Source organism: Mastomys coucha, unplaced genomic scaffold (genome assembly GCF_008632895.1).
Source record: "Mastomys coucha isolate ucsf_1 unplaced genomic scaffold, UCSF_Mcou_1 pScaffold13, whole genome shotgun sequence".
NCBI lineage: Eukaryota > Metazoa > Chordata > Mammalia > Rodentia > Muridae > Mastomys > Mastomys coucha.
In genome coordinates this window covers 76,611,374-76,625,320 of record NW_022196895.1, presented here as the reverse complement: position 1 = coordinate 76,625,320, position 13,947 = coordinate 76,611,374, and the positions used below count along the sequence as shown (strand labels likewise).

The 13,947-nt window shown below is 40.5% G+C and overlaps 1 protein-coding gene across 2 annotated transcripts in view; it reads left to right on the top strand.

Annotated features, from left to right (window-relative positions):
• The window catches only part of Atp9b (ATPase phospholipid transporting 9B (putative)), a 203,146-nt gene that overhangs the window by 97,435 nt on the left and 91,764 nt on the right, over nucleotides 1-13,947 (top strand). For both annotated transcript variants that reach the window (XM_031366142.1, XM_031366141.1), the window contains exon 11: nucleotides 1,301-1,377. In XM_031366142.1, coding sequence (XP_031222002.1) covers nucleotides 1,301-1,377 — 77 coding nt within the window. The remainder of the gene's footprint in view (nucleotides 1-1,300; nucleotides 1,378-13,947) is intronic.

Sequence of the window (13,947 nt, the reverse complement as noted above, 5' to 3'; positions counted from 1 at the left end):
CTGCTGAGGACCACAGTGGGTCTACCCCTCATAGCTTGCTGAAGCAGAAACTTGGGTTACAGGATGTGCAACATGTGGCTCTTTCTGCTCAGATAGAGCAAAAAGCAGTTCATATTTATCTCAGGGTCCTAACTTAGAGTTTACTAAATTTCACATGGTAATGCCACACCTAGGGTGATGTGTACTTGGGGTTTTTATTTGGCTGCAGGTCTTACTGTGTACCCCAGGCTGGCTGCAGGTCTTACTGTATACCCCAGGCTGGCTGCAGGTCTTACTGTGTACCCCAGGCTGGCTGCAGGTCCTACTGTGTACCTCAGGCTGGCTGCAGGTCCTACTGTGTACCCCAGGCTGGCCTTGACCTTTACCAGAATAGTGTTTATAGTTAAATTTGTTAGGATTGTTCATTTCAGTACTTTATATGCATACATATATAATGTGTTTCTACTTTGTAATTTTAATATCAGAGTTTTTAATTTTAAGGACAAAATAGGTCTGTAAGTGATGCAGGTATTAGTATAGGCTCCATGGTTTTTAGTTTTGCAGTCTATAGATAAATGCTTGAGCCTTTATGACATGCAGGCTAGTTATCATTCCTTAAGTTTAAAAGATGCTACACATTCCTGACCTATCAACTTAGAAAACTAAACTTTTAGAGACATCCATTAAGGAAATGAGTAATGTCTAAATGTAAAATCAAGTATTTTAAAGTTATGTTTGTGGTGGGTTTTTGGTTGCTCAGCTACATGATTTTTGGGGTGCTAAGGGTGGCCCCAGGGCCTAGCACATGCTGGCCAAGTGCACCACTGAGTAATGTCCTCTGATGCCGTTTTCCTGATGAACATGTGAAACAGCCACAAAAGCTCTGCTAGTCTCTCATGAACAGCAACACAGTCAAACAGAAAGCAGAACTGACTCTCCTACCCCTGCCCTGATTTGGAGGGCCAGCAGTGCAGTTTCTGTTAGTAATGCAGCCTTTTGATGCCATTGCAACAGTGAACTCCTTACTGTTTCAGTACACAGTAAGGAAAAGCCCATGTCACTCTCATTGTCAAGACAAAGTATATTAATATATAGCTTGCTGTTATGTATAGGCAAATTTGTATTGTGTAAACAAATTATGTCACTTCTAACCCCTTTTTAAATGTTAAGGTTAAATTTTGTTGAACTAACCAAATCAAATAGAATGTTGGATAAATGTGTATGAGTTCAAACAGTGTAATATATTTTCCATCAAGACAATTAGATAGTGTTATCTATGCTTTCAAGTATTGCTATAAGGACCACTTTCATGTTTTTGCAGGTACTGTAATAGGTGTTGTCATTTATACTGGAAAAGAGACTCGAAGTGTAATGAACACATCCAATCCAAAAAATAAGGTAGGCTAGACTAAGGAGACTGCTTTAATGAACTTGCCTTTTCCTTTCAGTAGGAAAGTATATGTTCAGGTGAATAGCCCATTTATATAGCATAATATATAACATGAAAAATAGTTTCGATTGCTGGCAAATTGTAATGAGTCCTGTGCTTGTATCCATTCTCACGGTCAAGAATCCTTTGCCTCACCTGCGTCCTATTTTCCTTATTTTTGGCAGCTAGTGCTGGGTTTCTTAAGTTTATTTTGTAGTTTGTGTTCTGTATGTTGATGGTTTACTTTTAAAACAATCTCTTAGTGCTTTGTATTATTTATCTTGATAATATTGTTATATACAGGTTATTTCTTTCATTTCGGAAACATAATGAAAGCATAAAGACTCCTGGTAACACTCCTGAAATTATCATTTATGCAGTCAAAATGTGTTTATAAGTTAAATCACAACGAAAAGTTATTGTGAATTTGCTGTGTGGCTGAGTCATTGTTCATAGTGAGCTCAGTGTGTCAGGGTCTGCAGTTACATGAGACACTACTTACTGTTGAGCTTGCATATATATTAAGGCCGAGCAAACAGCTCTCACACATCCACGCCTGACTCTGTAGCTCACTAGTAGGAAAGGTTGGTTTTTGCTTGAAAACTTTCTCCTAAGCAGAAGAAATGAAATATACCCTTAAAAATATACATGTATGTCTGATATGATATAATCCATTTCTTCAGCTAAGAACTATTTTTAAAATAGCCTTTCAAAAAGTATGCCAAATGTAGTAGCTTATGTTGTAAGTCCAAAACAACAAACTAAACAGGAAAACATCAGCAGTCCCATATATGGCCCAACTCCAGTACAGTGGATTAACCCTCATGCTTGCTGATGTCCATGGGGCCTGCTCGAGAGTTTCCCACAACATAGCTGGTCAGTGATGAACAGATAGATGGGAGGGAGGTGGAAGTAGGGGAAGGGAGAGGTAGGATGGATGGATGGATGGATGGATGGATGGATGGATGGAAGGGAGGGAAGAAGATAGACAGACAGCAGACAGTATCCAATAGAGAAATGAATGGTGAAAGTTTGTGTATATGATGAAATTGTGTCAAATGTTCAGTGTCTGTTTCACCAGATTAAAATTCAGACAGTGAGATCAGGTTTGTATGTATATATCCTATTGTAATTTCAATATGAAATTTAACTGTGATGATGAGAAATGTCCCTTTAAATTATTTAGCAAAGTCTATTCTGGGTATCAAATATACCTTAGTCACTACTTCAACAATAGAACTAAAGTTATGTTAAAACAATTCAGGAGCTAATTATAGAATGATGCTCATATTTATACATATTTTCAAAGAAGTGTGATGATTGTTTCCTCAAATAAACAGGTACAATATTCTAATGCCGTGCAACGTCAAGACTTTTTCTTACTGTTCTCACTTTTGTGTTTATGGTGATATGGGGGATATCTTTAATTTTTAAGCATTAAGTTTAACATTTTAAAAGCTACTTTTTAATCAGACTTCTAAATCTTCTCTTACTCTTCAGTTGCACTTATATCCAGTTGTTCTTATAGTCTCCAAATTAGCAGTTTTAGTCTCTGCTCATGTGTTATGTTGCCTCACGTGCTTCAGACACGCTTATCGTCAGAGTTAAGGATTCTCACACTTGCTTTGTTACTGGGGAACAATGTAGGTTTTGCCATTAACCAGGTTCTAGCCTTTGAGCAAATGGTTTAATTCCACATCTTCATTTTCACATCTGTAAAATAGAGGTGGTACCAACATGCAGTTGAGAATCAGCTGCTGCATGTGTTGCTTTTAAACAAGAACTTGCTACCTAACAAGTAAGTGCTCAGTAGATGTGTATTGTAATTATTATCATAATCATTATTTTAATATTGTTGTTGTTGTGTAGCTTTGACTGGCCTGGTTTTAGGCAGGGAAGGGAGCCTTCTGTCTTGTGCTGTTTGAAATATGCTTGTTTGCTTAGTGTTAGTGAGGCTAGGAGATGGTTGGAGTTTTTTTTTTTTAAGTTTTATTGCATTATAATGAGAAAAGTTACATGATTTCAATTTATCTGAATTTATTAACATTTAAAAACATATTTTAAGTAAATAGAATTAAATCACATTGTTTTCCTTTGGTACCCCAACTCCTCCTAGAGACCCTCCTTCAATACCTACAATATCTATTTTTGTCATATTCTTTAAAATTTATAAAATATTATAACAATAAAAATGAGTATTATAAAAGTTGTTTGATATAAAACAACAATCTATTTAACAGTCCTATGTAGATGCTTGTCTACGACAATACTGAAAATACATACACTTTTCTCTATAAATTTTAAATAACTACAAACATATTAACTGTATATTTCAAAGTAATACATCACTATTAATATTTTCTTAAATGAACATAAATATATAAAGTGTTTTTGTTTGTTTTATATTTAGTAGAGCTTAAAATCTTGGCTCTTACTGTGGTAACTTGATACAAGAGTTACAAATGTCAAGCAAAGCATTCAGTCTCACTCTTTGTTGTTCTCTTACAATACCCCTCCCAATTTGTCTACATTTCTTTTGGGTATATAAATACTTTTAAAATATGTAAGCTGTTCTGAAAACCATAGTATAGTGTAAAAACATGAAATGAACAATAATAATAGTAATAGAGAGGCTGAGATAGGAGAAGCAAGATCTCAAGACCATTATGTTGTACACAGCAAGACACTGTCACAGACAAGCTGAAGTGTGTATGGATTGTATATTATTGGACCTGTTTCTGGAGTAGAGGCATGGCAATGACAGGCTACAAACCTATAGGGGTTTTGAGGAGCCATCTTGCCTTTTCATCTCAAAAGAAATGTGAGCCACACATTTCCAGCTACACATTTGGCAAACACAGGCATAGGACTACCGTTGCATGAGTTTGTGATAGTCCAGTTTTGTTATTCAAGGAGGCCTTTAAGTCCTGCCTTCCTTGTTGGCTTAGAGAGTGCCATAGCACATGGGACTCGTTGACTAACAGAGGATGAGGGTTCCCTTCCATAAAAATATTCAGTACCTAGGCTCCACATCTGCCACCTCTGTACTTCACCTCTGCTCCTGCTTTGGCACTTAATTGGCCTGCAGCACATTTCACTTTATGTTCTGCTGTGGGTGGCTCTCCATCAGCTTTCTGTCTGTCATTACTGTGAGTAAAGTAGAATCCATCCTAGTTCCAGTTGCTGTGATACAATACCCTAACAAAGGCAACCTAAGGTAGAAGGGTGTTGTCTCCCAGGTCATCATGTACTATACAGGGAGCTTGAGGCTGTCGATTATGTCATATCCAGTCAAAAAAGCAGAGGGAGCTGCTTCTCACCACCTGTTCTTTTCTTATACCCATAGTGCTCAGCTCTCCCATCTCAGTTAAATGAGTCAAGATAATCCCCCACAAGCATGCTCAAAGGCCCATCTCTCCCATGGTTCTAGATTCTGTGAAACACACAACTCATAATCATTACCACAAAAAATGGTTTGTAGCAGAGACATAATGGACACCCACCAGGACCCAGCAAAGGTCATCCCTGCTGACCTTCCCTCGAGCTTTCTCTACTCAGACCTCCCCATGCCCCATCAATTCCCAAAGGCATGTCAATCTGCCAGGCTCTGGTCTTGGTGAGGCCGTTTCAGTAGATCTCTCTTCCACTCTTGGAGAGGCACTAATTCCCACCAGCCGCCTTTCTCTGTGGATTCTGGACAGAGTGCCAACTTTTCCCGCTTTGGCTGGAGCAGCCGTAAGGACCTGTTTGTGCCTGTTTTGTTTTATTGGCTTTTTCGAGATAGTGTTTCTGTGTGTAGCCCTGGCTGTCCTAGAACTCAATCTGTAGACCAGGCTGGCCTCAAACTTGGAGATCTGCCTGCCTCTGCTTTCTGAGTGCATTCTCCACCACAAGCAGGCAGCTATTTGTGCCTTTTAAAACGTCTGCAGAGCTAAGCAGACGGACACATGAGTATTGAATATTCACCCAATTTTATTGGTAGCTTCACAAATCTACTTTTAGTCTTGCTGTTGCTGTAGCTAGTATCTCTTGTCTGTGGCACATTTCCCTTTTCTCTTTGTTTTGTTACCTTGTTGTTTGTTTGTTTTCTGGTAGATTAAAAGTAAAAAGCCAATCCTTCAACCTGATATGACTTGTGAGGACTAGGGAGAATAAGCTGGACTCTGTGACACCCAGGCTTGAGCCAGGTTCTCCCCAGTTCCTTTCTCTTCTTTGTGGTTATGGATATCATGCATTTAGGGCCTAGATACATATTTTATAGATGTTAAAATATAAATAAAACACGTCTAGCTGCCAGCCTTGCTCTCTCCTCCTGTGGCATGGGCTGTACTGCTTCTTTGTGCTAGCTGCAATACTGCCTGCACCAATCCTCTCTCCCTTTGAGACATGAAAATGCAAACTCTTGTGCTTTCAGACTTCCAGAGTAATAAACAGGGCCTCAGCTCCTGTGGTTTTGTAGTGCACTCTAGCCATGTCTCTGCTCTACTGTCTGCCCTAGAAGGAGTCCTGGGTCAGCTAATGTGTCTGTACACAGAGCCACTGACTAATTCACACTCTGCTTATTGTTTTAGATTTCTGATGGAATTTGTTCTTGTGACTCTATTGACAATGGAACATAGCTGGATGCGTATGTCAGGGGAGCTAAAAAGTACAGCATTATTATCCAGATGGAAGGATTGTTCTCTAACGTTTCTAGATATGAGAAAATTGTTCCTTATCATATGACTGGGGAAATGGATTCTACTCATATTTGGAAGTTTTAAAACTTTGAACAAATAAAAAGTTTTTATTACTAAGCAACTTTACAATGAAATTTGGTGAAAGTTTAAATTACAAGGACTACCACTTCAGTAATGGACTGCTTTATAAAGCCTAGCCTTAGATGTATTTAATAAGATGATACTTGATTACATTTAAGAGGGAAAAATTCTTAGAGAAGGTTAAGGAAAATCAATCGTGACAGGTTGCCATTTTCATGCCGCTCATAATAATAAGTTGCTCCGAGCAGGAACATCAAGGATGAAATGATAATACAAATTGCTTCAAGCAGTTATTGTAATCCCTCAGGCATATTGATTTGTGTTTCTAATAAAAAGATGCTTTCAGATGTCTCATTGACAGAGAGACAGGTGACATGTGCCATTATGGGAATTAGAGCTGCCTCTCGTTATCTGGATTGTTGCAAGGCGTTTTCAGACAATAGAACAAAATAGAGTCAACTGTGGTATGCATTCCCAGTTGAAATCAAGGCAGTTTGGGAAAATGGCTTTTTTATTTTAAAGGACCATTTATTAATATTTTAAGAGTACTTTTGATCTATAGTAAAATAGATACACTAGAATAGCTGGCTTTTGTATTTTTTTGTGGTTACATACCATCATAGGACCCCTTTGTTTTTCTAATAGCTGCCTTCTTGAGTAATATATTTTCCAATTTAATGTGTGCTGCTCTACTTCACCAAGAGCTGCATGGGGGAGAACATAGTGTTGTGGTCAGACTCCTGGTTAGAGACTTGGAGGATGCCTTTGTCACAGCTATTAATATTAACAAATCATAGTGTTTCCAGGCCTCATCAGGAAAATATTAGCCACTGTGAAGCCAACTGTGAAGCTTTCTAATAGCACATAGATAAGATGGTGCATATCTGCTTGTGCTCCACCGGTGCTCAGGCCACTGTCACTGTGTCCAGCACCCTGATGTCACAGCTACACACAGCTGTGTCTGCACTGTGAGTGCACATGAACTTAGGACTTTAGGGAAACAGGAAAGAAGCCATTCTGATGATAATTGAAACCTGCTCCACAAACACAGACACATCAAAAGTACAAATGCCAGTTTTGTCCCTGAATTCCTTTAAAATTGATTATTAATCACATGTCCTGCATAGGAAGTGAGCTTTTTAAATGCTTAGTTTTGCACTACGTTCTGAATAAGAAATGTTTGTTTTATATTTGTCTATATTAAGTAAAAATATATTTGGTAGTGTTTCTTTATGCCTTAGTATAATAGTAAATTCATAGCAGAGATTTTACTTGAAGCAAGTAGGCAATTTCATTATTATATTCATTTATTGAACTCCTTGATTCCTTTCCTTGAGGCCTTGAAAACTGTTAGGAACTTGTGATCATACTTATTTTTCATATGTCTGAATAAGTAAAATCTTCTTCTCCCTTATCATTTGACACAATTCTGATGCCACATTCTTGAGTAAGGTAGGACAATTTCCCTGACTTGTTTGTAGAGTGCAATACAGAGGGTGGGGATCCCATGTTAGAGAAGAGTGGAGGCATGACACTTTCTGTCACTCAAGTTCTCAGAGAGCAGCTATATCATGCCACCTTTCTCAGGCCAGAGGATTTCTAGTAACTCACCCCTACCTGTCCCATTCTGTCTGTTCTTATGCCAACGAAGTCCTCAGTGGCCATCCTGTTATCTGCAGGTCACACAGGTGCTGTAGAATCAGAGGCTGACTTCACTGCAGACAATTTGAGCCAGCAATCAGCTAAAAATGAGAGCCCTTGGGCTGTCATGGTTCCCTGCCAAAGACAACTGAGGTAGAGTCTGGCTCTGTGGAGCATGCTGGCCTCTCTTCCTTCATTCTGCTGCCTCCCTCATCTATCCCCTGTTCCCTTGTGCTGCACAGAGCCAGGCTCTGGGCAGGCCGTGGAGTGGATTGCCATTGAGTTAGTGGAAAGCCTTTCTTTTCTATTGGATCTAGAGCCTACAGCTCATTGTGCAGAGAACCCTTGGCATATTTCCACAGCAGCAAATACTGTGCTTTCTTAGCAGGAAGTGAGGCATGCTAAGGTTCGCTCCCTGTTGCACTAACCTGTTCAAATGTTTACCATTGTTCTGATGATGAACAGTAGCCTCTCAGCTGTGTGCCACAAGCCCTTCCTCATCCTTCCTTCCCTCCTCTCTTCACTCAATGCCGCTCTAGGAGGGCTTGCTTTGTCTTTTTTAAGCTTGTAGGGGCATCTGGCCACACACTGTGTAGACCAGTGATTATTCTGCCTTATCCATCACAGGTTCTTGAGTTGGACTATCCGTTTATCTTGGTGTTTCTGGCACTCTGCACAAGCTAGTTTCTTAGTAAATGTTCATTGAAGATAGGAGTCAGCCCAAGACAACTACTTAGTTACTTCTCCCTGTCTTCCATGAGTTTTAAGTGGCATAGAGGCAGGAGCTGTGTTGTGTACATTCTTATATCCCATGTTCCTCACACAGCCAACAGATGCAGGAAAACCAGAGTGAAATAAGAAATAAAAATGACTCATGTGAACATGGTTTATAATAGTTGTATTACCTTACCTCTAAGCAGGGGATGCCTTTTGTATTTCTTGTAAGAACTGAACACAGTACTGCCTTTAGTGAGAGGATAATCCATACAATGGCTTTTTTTGGCCTCTTCTCCTACACCTTGCACTTAGTACATAGACTATACTAATCCGTGTGAGGTATAACTTACTATTATGGCATCACATACACGTAGGTAGATTTCTGTTACCTTTGCCATTGATACTGATGGTGAAATGTATTTTTTGCATCACAGTAATGTTGATGACTAATATTAACTGTGCTATATAGCCATGTCATTGCTAAACTGCATTGTAGGCACTTTTCCTTAACTCCCAAATAAAGACTTAAAAATAGAAATGAAAGACAAACACAGCATAGCTACAGAGAGTTCATTAACCTGTAGAAATGAGCAAGTTGTGTATGACACAATTTAGGGAGAGATTTGTTTTGTTTTGGTTGAATATTTAGTCATTCAAGCAACAATTTTCTTAACTTAAACTCAATAATTTGTTTTGTTATTACAATTACAAAAATTGTTTCATAGCCTTAAGATATAGACATGATCTGAATCACACAATGTAGAGAATAGAATTTTCATAATGGATCAATTTAATACGTTTTTAATTCCAAACAATATAAAGAAAAATGACTCCTCTGAGTTTAGTCTTGCTCTCAGATGATGCTACTGCCTCTTGTATGGATGAAGGCAGATCCTGAGGTCCTCTGTCTCTTCCCAACAGACTGAGCACACATCAGCAGCAGCAGGGAAATCGCCATCAGGGAGTGATGCTGAACAGAAGAAGTCTAGACTCAAATGGCTTTGCAGTCTTGGATCAGTAGTCAAACCTCTTCTGATGTACATTCCAGAATGGTGATCTTCTAGATAGCAAATCATAACAATGCTTGAGGTGTTTTATATATAGCTAATTTACTTTAAAAAAAAAAATGGAGGTCAGGCATGGTGGTATACACCTTTAATTCCAGATTTCTGGAGGCTAAGACAGGCACATGTCTATGGGTTTAGACCAGCCAGAGCTGCTAACGTGTATATCCGTATAAGTGTGCATTCATGTGTTTTGAGGCAGGGTCTTGTGTGACCCACACTGACTTCCAACTTGCTTTCTTAGCCCAAGCTGACCATGAACTCTTGATCTTTGTGCATTCACTTCCCTAGTTGATGGTATTACAAGCACAGAGAAGTTTGATTTTGAGGGGCTGGATATTATTGAGATCCAAGAGAGAGTTCTTGAGGGGAATTACTGTAGAGTTTAGGGATTAAGTAACAGAATGTAGAAGCAAGGCTCTCAAATGTCCTCATGTGGCCTGCCATAGCTTGGGGAGCTAGTAGAGAGACAGATCCTGAGGGATAAGGCTCCTGTCCTCTTGCAGGGCTCTTGGGGCTGAGGTGTGGGAACTAAGTAGTGGCAGTGTTTGCCGGTGTCTCTGAATGATGGGTATCCCTGTGGAAGAATCACAGTTATTGCATGCCAGCCTCAGTTGGCTGCCTGAGCCCATGGAAAACCCCACAGGCTCTAAGAGTTATGCAAGCCAGAGTGCCAAGCTTCTGTGCCTGGAAGGGAGCTGACTGCAGAGGAAAGCTAGCAGTGTTTATGGTACCTACCTGTATCTGTGAAGACGTGATAAGGACTGGCAGGACTGACAGTGGCGTCACATGATCAAAGATGCCCTTTCCCTTAGATGCCACAGGAGTCCCCACACCACCTCTTAGAGCTTGGATGTGGAGTAAAGAAGCAGTCACAAAGCCCTTACTGTGAGTTAATATAAATTACTAATTTTAATATGTTTGCTTATACTATAAGATAGTGTCCACTGCCCTGAAACTTCCTTAGCTTTGACTGAAGATAGAGAATTCCAGATGCCATTAGAGATGATCCTGAATCACCTCACTGAAGTGGGGGGCTAATGATGTTGAAGTCTTGGGATAGGTCCTTTCTGTGAAGGTCATGCTGGGTTAAGGACAATCATGTCAGGAAACCTTGAGAAGCATTTCATTGCATCACATCTGCCTAGACTGATGTGTTAAACGCAGGTGCGTTTAAGGAGCATGGATTCCCAAGGGTCACAGCCTCCAGTCTGGTTGAAGTGTGACTTTCATGGGCTAAAAGGATGTGGGGATCACTGTTGGAGGGCTCCAGTGACCTTAGAGCAGTAGGACTACAAGGCCAGAAGTTGCAATTGGTAGATGAAAAGATGAACGTTTGAGTCTGGGGCCAAAAGAAAACTGTTTAGACTTACCCAAGAGATAAAGCTGTCCATGTTAATAGGGGATGGTAGTATCAGGGAGGATGTGGAAGAATCCATAAAGACAAAGAAGATGGCTGATTAACTAGACCCAAAGGAGGCATGCTCATAGTCTTCAGAGCATATGATAGTTGACTGCAGGGAAGGTTCACGTGAGTATGTTTGCATGGCCCTGAAGTGGCGAGTATGTTTGCCTCAGTGAGATAGGTGAGAGAGACCTCCTGGGGCTTTAGGGAAACCTCAGAAATTTGGAGAACACTGGAAGAGAAAGCTGGCAGAGGGCATCTTAGAAGAATGACCTCGGTGCTAAGTGCAGGTGAAGGCTTGGTTTAAATTGCGGTGAGACAGCACCTTTGCCAGCCACACCTTGTTCAGATGTAGAGCCAGTGATAAAGAGTTGAGTTTGCTTTAAGGGGTGTCTGGGATGCACGTTAGAATAATCTGAAGTCCAGAAACAGATCCTGGTATGTTCTACATCTGGGGTCAGGCACAGCACCTGTAGATCTCTTCTAAGTAAGTGGACCTTTAGGGATGCTGGGACTAGAGGGACTGCTCTACAACATGCATCCTCTGGAGCCTGGGACTGCTTTGTACTGAAGTAACAGGGTTTTGAGAAAGATAAAAGAAAACAGGATGAAATCAAGACAAGCATCAGAGCCACAATGGGGTATGGCAGAGTTTGTACCGTGAGCAGGGGAGGGGGTGAAAATCCCCTTGGCTAGCAAGTAGGAGTTCTATAGAAAAATCACCAACACACCCTGGTAGATGGTTAGTCTGTCTAGGAGGTGGAAAGTCAGAAAGGTCAGAGATGCTAAGAATGCTGCTGACAGGCTTCTTAGGTTAGTAGGCCCTGTGCATGCTAGGGATGTCCTTAACCACTGAGGTAATCCCACAGTCTAGAACCCAAAAGTTAAGCATATGGAGATGGTGGAGGACTAAGAAGATAGCTCAGTTGGTATAGTGCTTATCTCACAAACCTGGGGACCTGAGTTCTAACTGCAGAACTCATGTGTTGGCACGTTCTACAGTCCCAGCACTGGGCTGGTAGAAAAAGGCAAGATCCCCAGTGGCTCTCAGGCCGACTAGGTGAGCCCCAGAACTATCCCAGAAAAACCAAAGGCAGCTCTTAAGAAAGGATGCCTGAGGTGGACCAGTTTCAGAACTAATCTTTACTTTGCAGCTGTTAGGCCTTTAAGTTTAGCCTTGCCCTTATTTAGTATGCTCTTAGTTTCCACCACACATCTCATGACTGACATTCTACACTGTTATGATATATGCTAGGTGGCTTAGTTAAGGTTTTTATTGCTGTAACAAAATGTCATAACCAAAGAGCAAGTTGGGGAGGAAAGAATTGATTCAGCTTACACTTTCACATTGCTGTTTATCACCGAAGGAAGTCAAGACAGGAATTTAAACAGTGCAGGAACCTGGAGGCAGGAGCTGAGGCAGAGGCCAAGGAGGGTGCTGCTTACTGGTTTGCTCTTCATGGCTTGCTGGGTCTGCCTTCTTAAAGAAACCAATATGATCAGCCCAGGGATGACACCACCCACAATAGACTGGGCTTTTCCCTATTGATCACTAATTGAAAAAGCGACGTACAGCTGGATCTCATGGAGGCATTTCCTCAGCTTAGGCTCCTTCCTGTCTGGTAACTCTAGCTTGTGTCCAGTTGACACATAAAACCAGCCAGTACACTAGGAAACTTCTGACTGACCTTTGAATTTTGCTAGCAAGAAAGATCAATATACATTGGTTTAATTTTCTAATTTTTTTTATTGACAACCCAGAAATGGAAAAATACCACTTAAATGCACTTAAAATAACCATCAGTTCATTGACTTTTCACATTAAGGCTGTCTGACTGTCCTGAAGACGCTCCCTTACTTAAATGATGTGCTCAGTAAGGTCTCTGACCACCTGGCATTGTTTTGTGTATGAAAGGAACAAAGACCAGGCTTCTACTTTTCAGCTAGTTGACACAGTAAAGACCCATATTACCACTGTGCCTGGTCTGCTGTTTGTGCCTCAGTACCTGTCCTAGGTCGTCCAGACCTTGAAGAACCGTGCCTGGTCTGCTTTGTCTTTATCCTGTCATCTCCATATCATGACCGTACATGTTACTTGGGGTCTCCTCGTATATTGGACTATTGATGCATTCTAAAACTTTCTGAGACTAAGCAGGTCAGTTATAATTGCATTTCATCACTGCAGAGCTTTTCAAGATTTGATCGTTTAGTCTTTTGTTAGTATTTTGTAACCCTTTAAATATTTTTGTAATTTTCTAAAAGTTTCATACAATTTTGATTTATTTTTACTTGAAATTTTTTATGCTGCTTTAGCCATTATCTTTAAAATTTTTATTATGCTTGCTGTTATATAAAAATAAAATTCTAGGCTGAGGGCGTAGCTCAGTTGGTAGAGTGCTTGCCCAGCATGCACAAAGCCCAGGGTTTTATCTTCAGTACCATACAAAACCAGACATAGTAGTGTACTCCTATATCCTTAGTCCTTAGCTATACATGGAGTTGATGCTAGCCTGAGCTGTGTGTGTGTGTGTGTGTGTGTGTGTGCGCACGCGCGCACGTGTGTGTGCGTGCATGTACATATATATTCAGATATATTCAGATATTAAACATCCTCAGTAGCTGTTTACTTTTTAAACAAAAAAGAAGGTAGCTGATCTCATGCCTACTTAGAATGCCCAGTATCTCCAGTGTGGAGAGGTGGATTTTCCAACTATTGTAATTAGAATGTATATGAGCATTTGGTACCCAGTTGGTGGCACTATTGGGGATACTGTAAACATTTGGAACATAGGGCCTAAGTGGCCAGCTTCAGCAAGTAGGTGCTAAGGAGGAAGAAACTGAAGGAGGAGAAGAAAGAGGTACCAGGCACCAGGCTCTTTGTTTGATACACACGTCCCATTTAGGAGTCAGGCAGGAATGATAAAATGGGTTGAAATCAGGAAGGCTAAATAA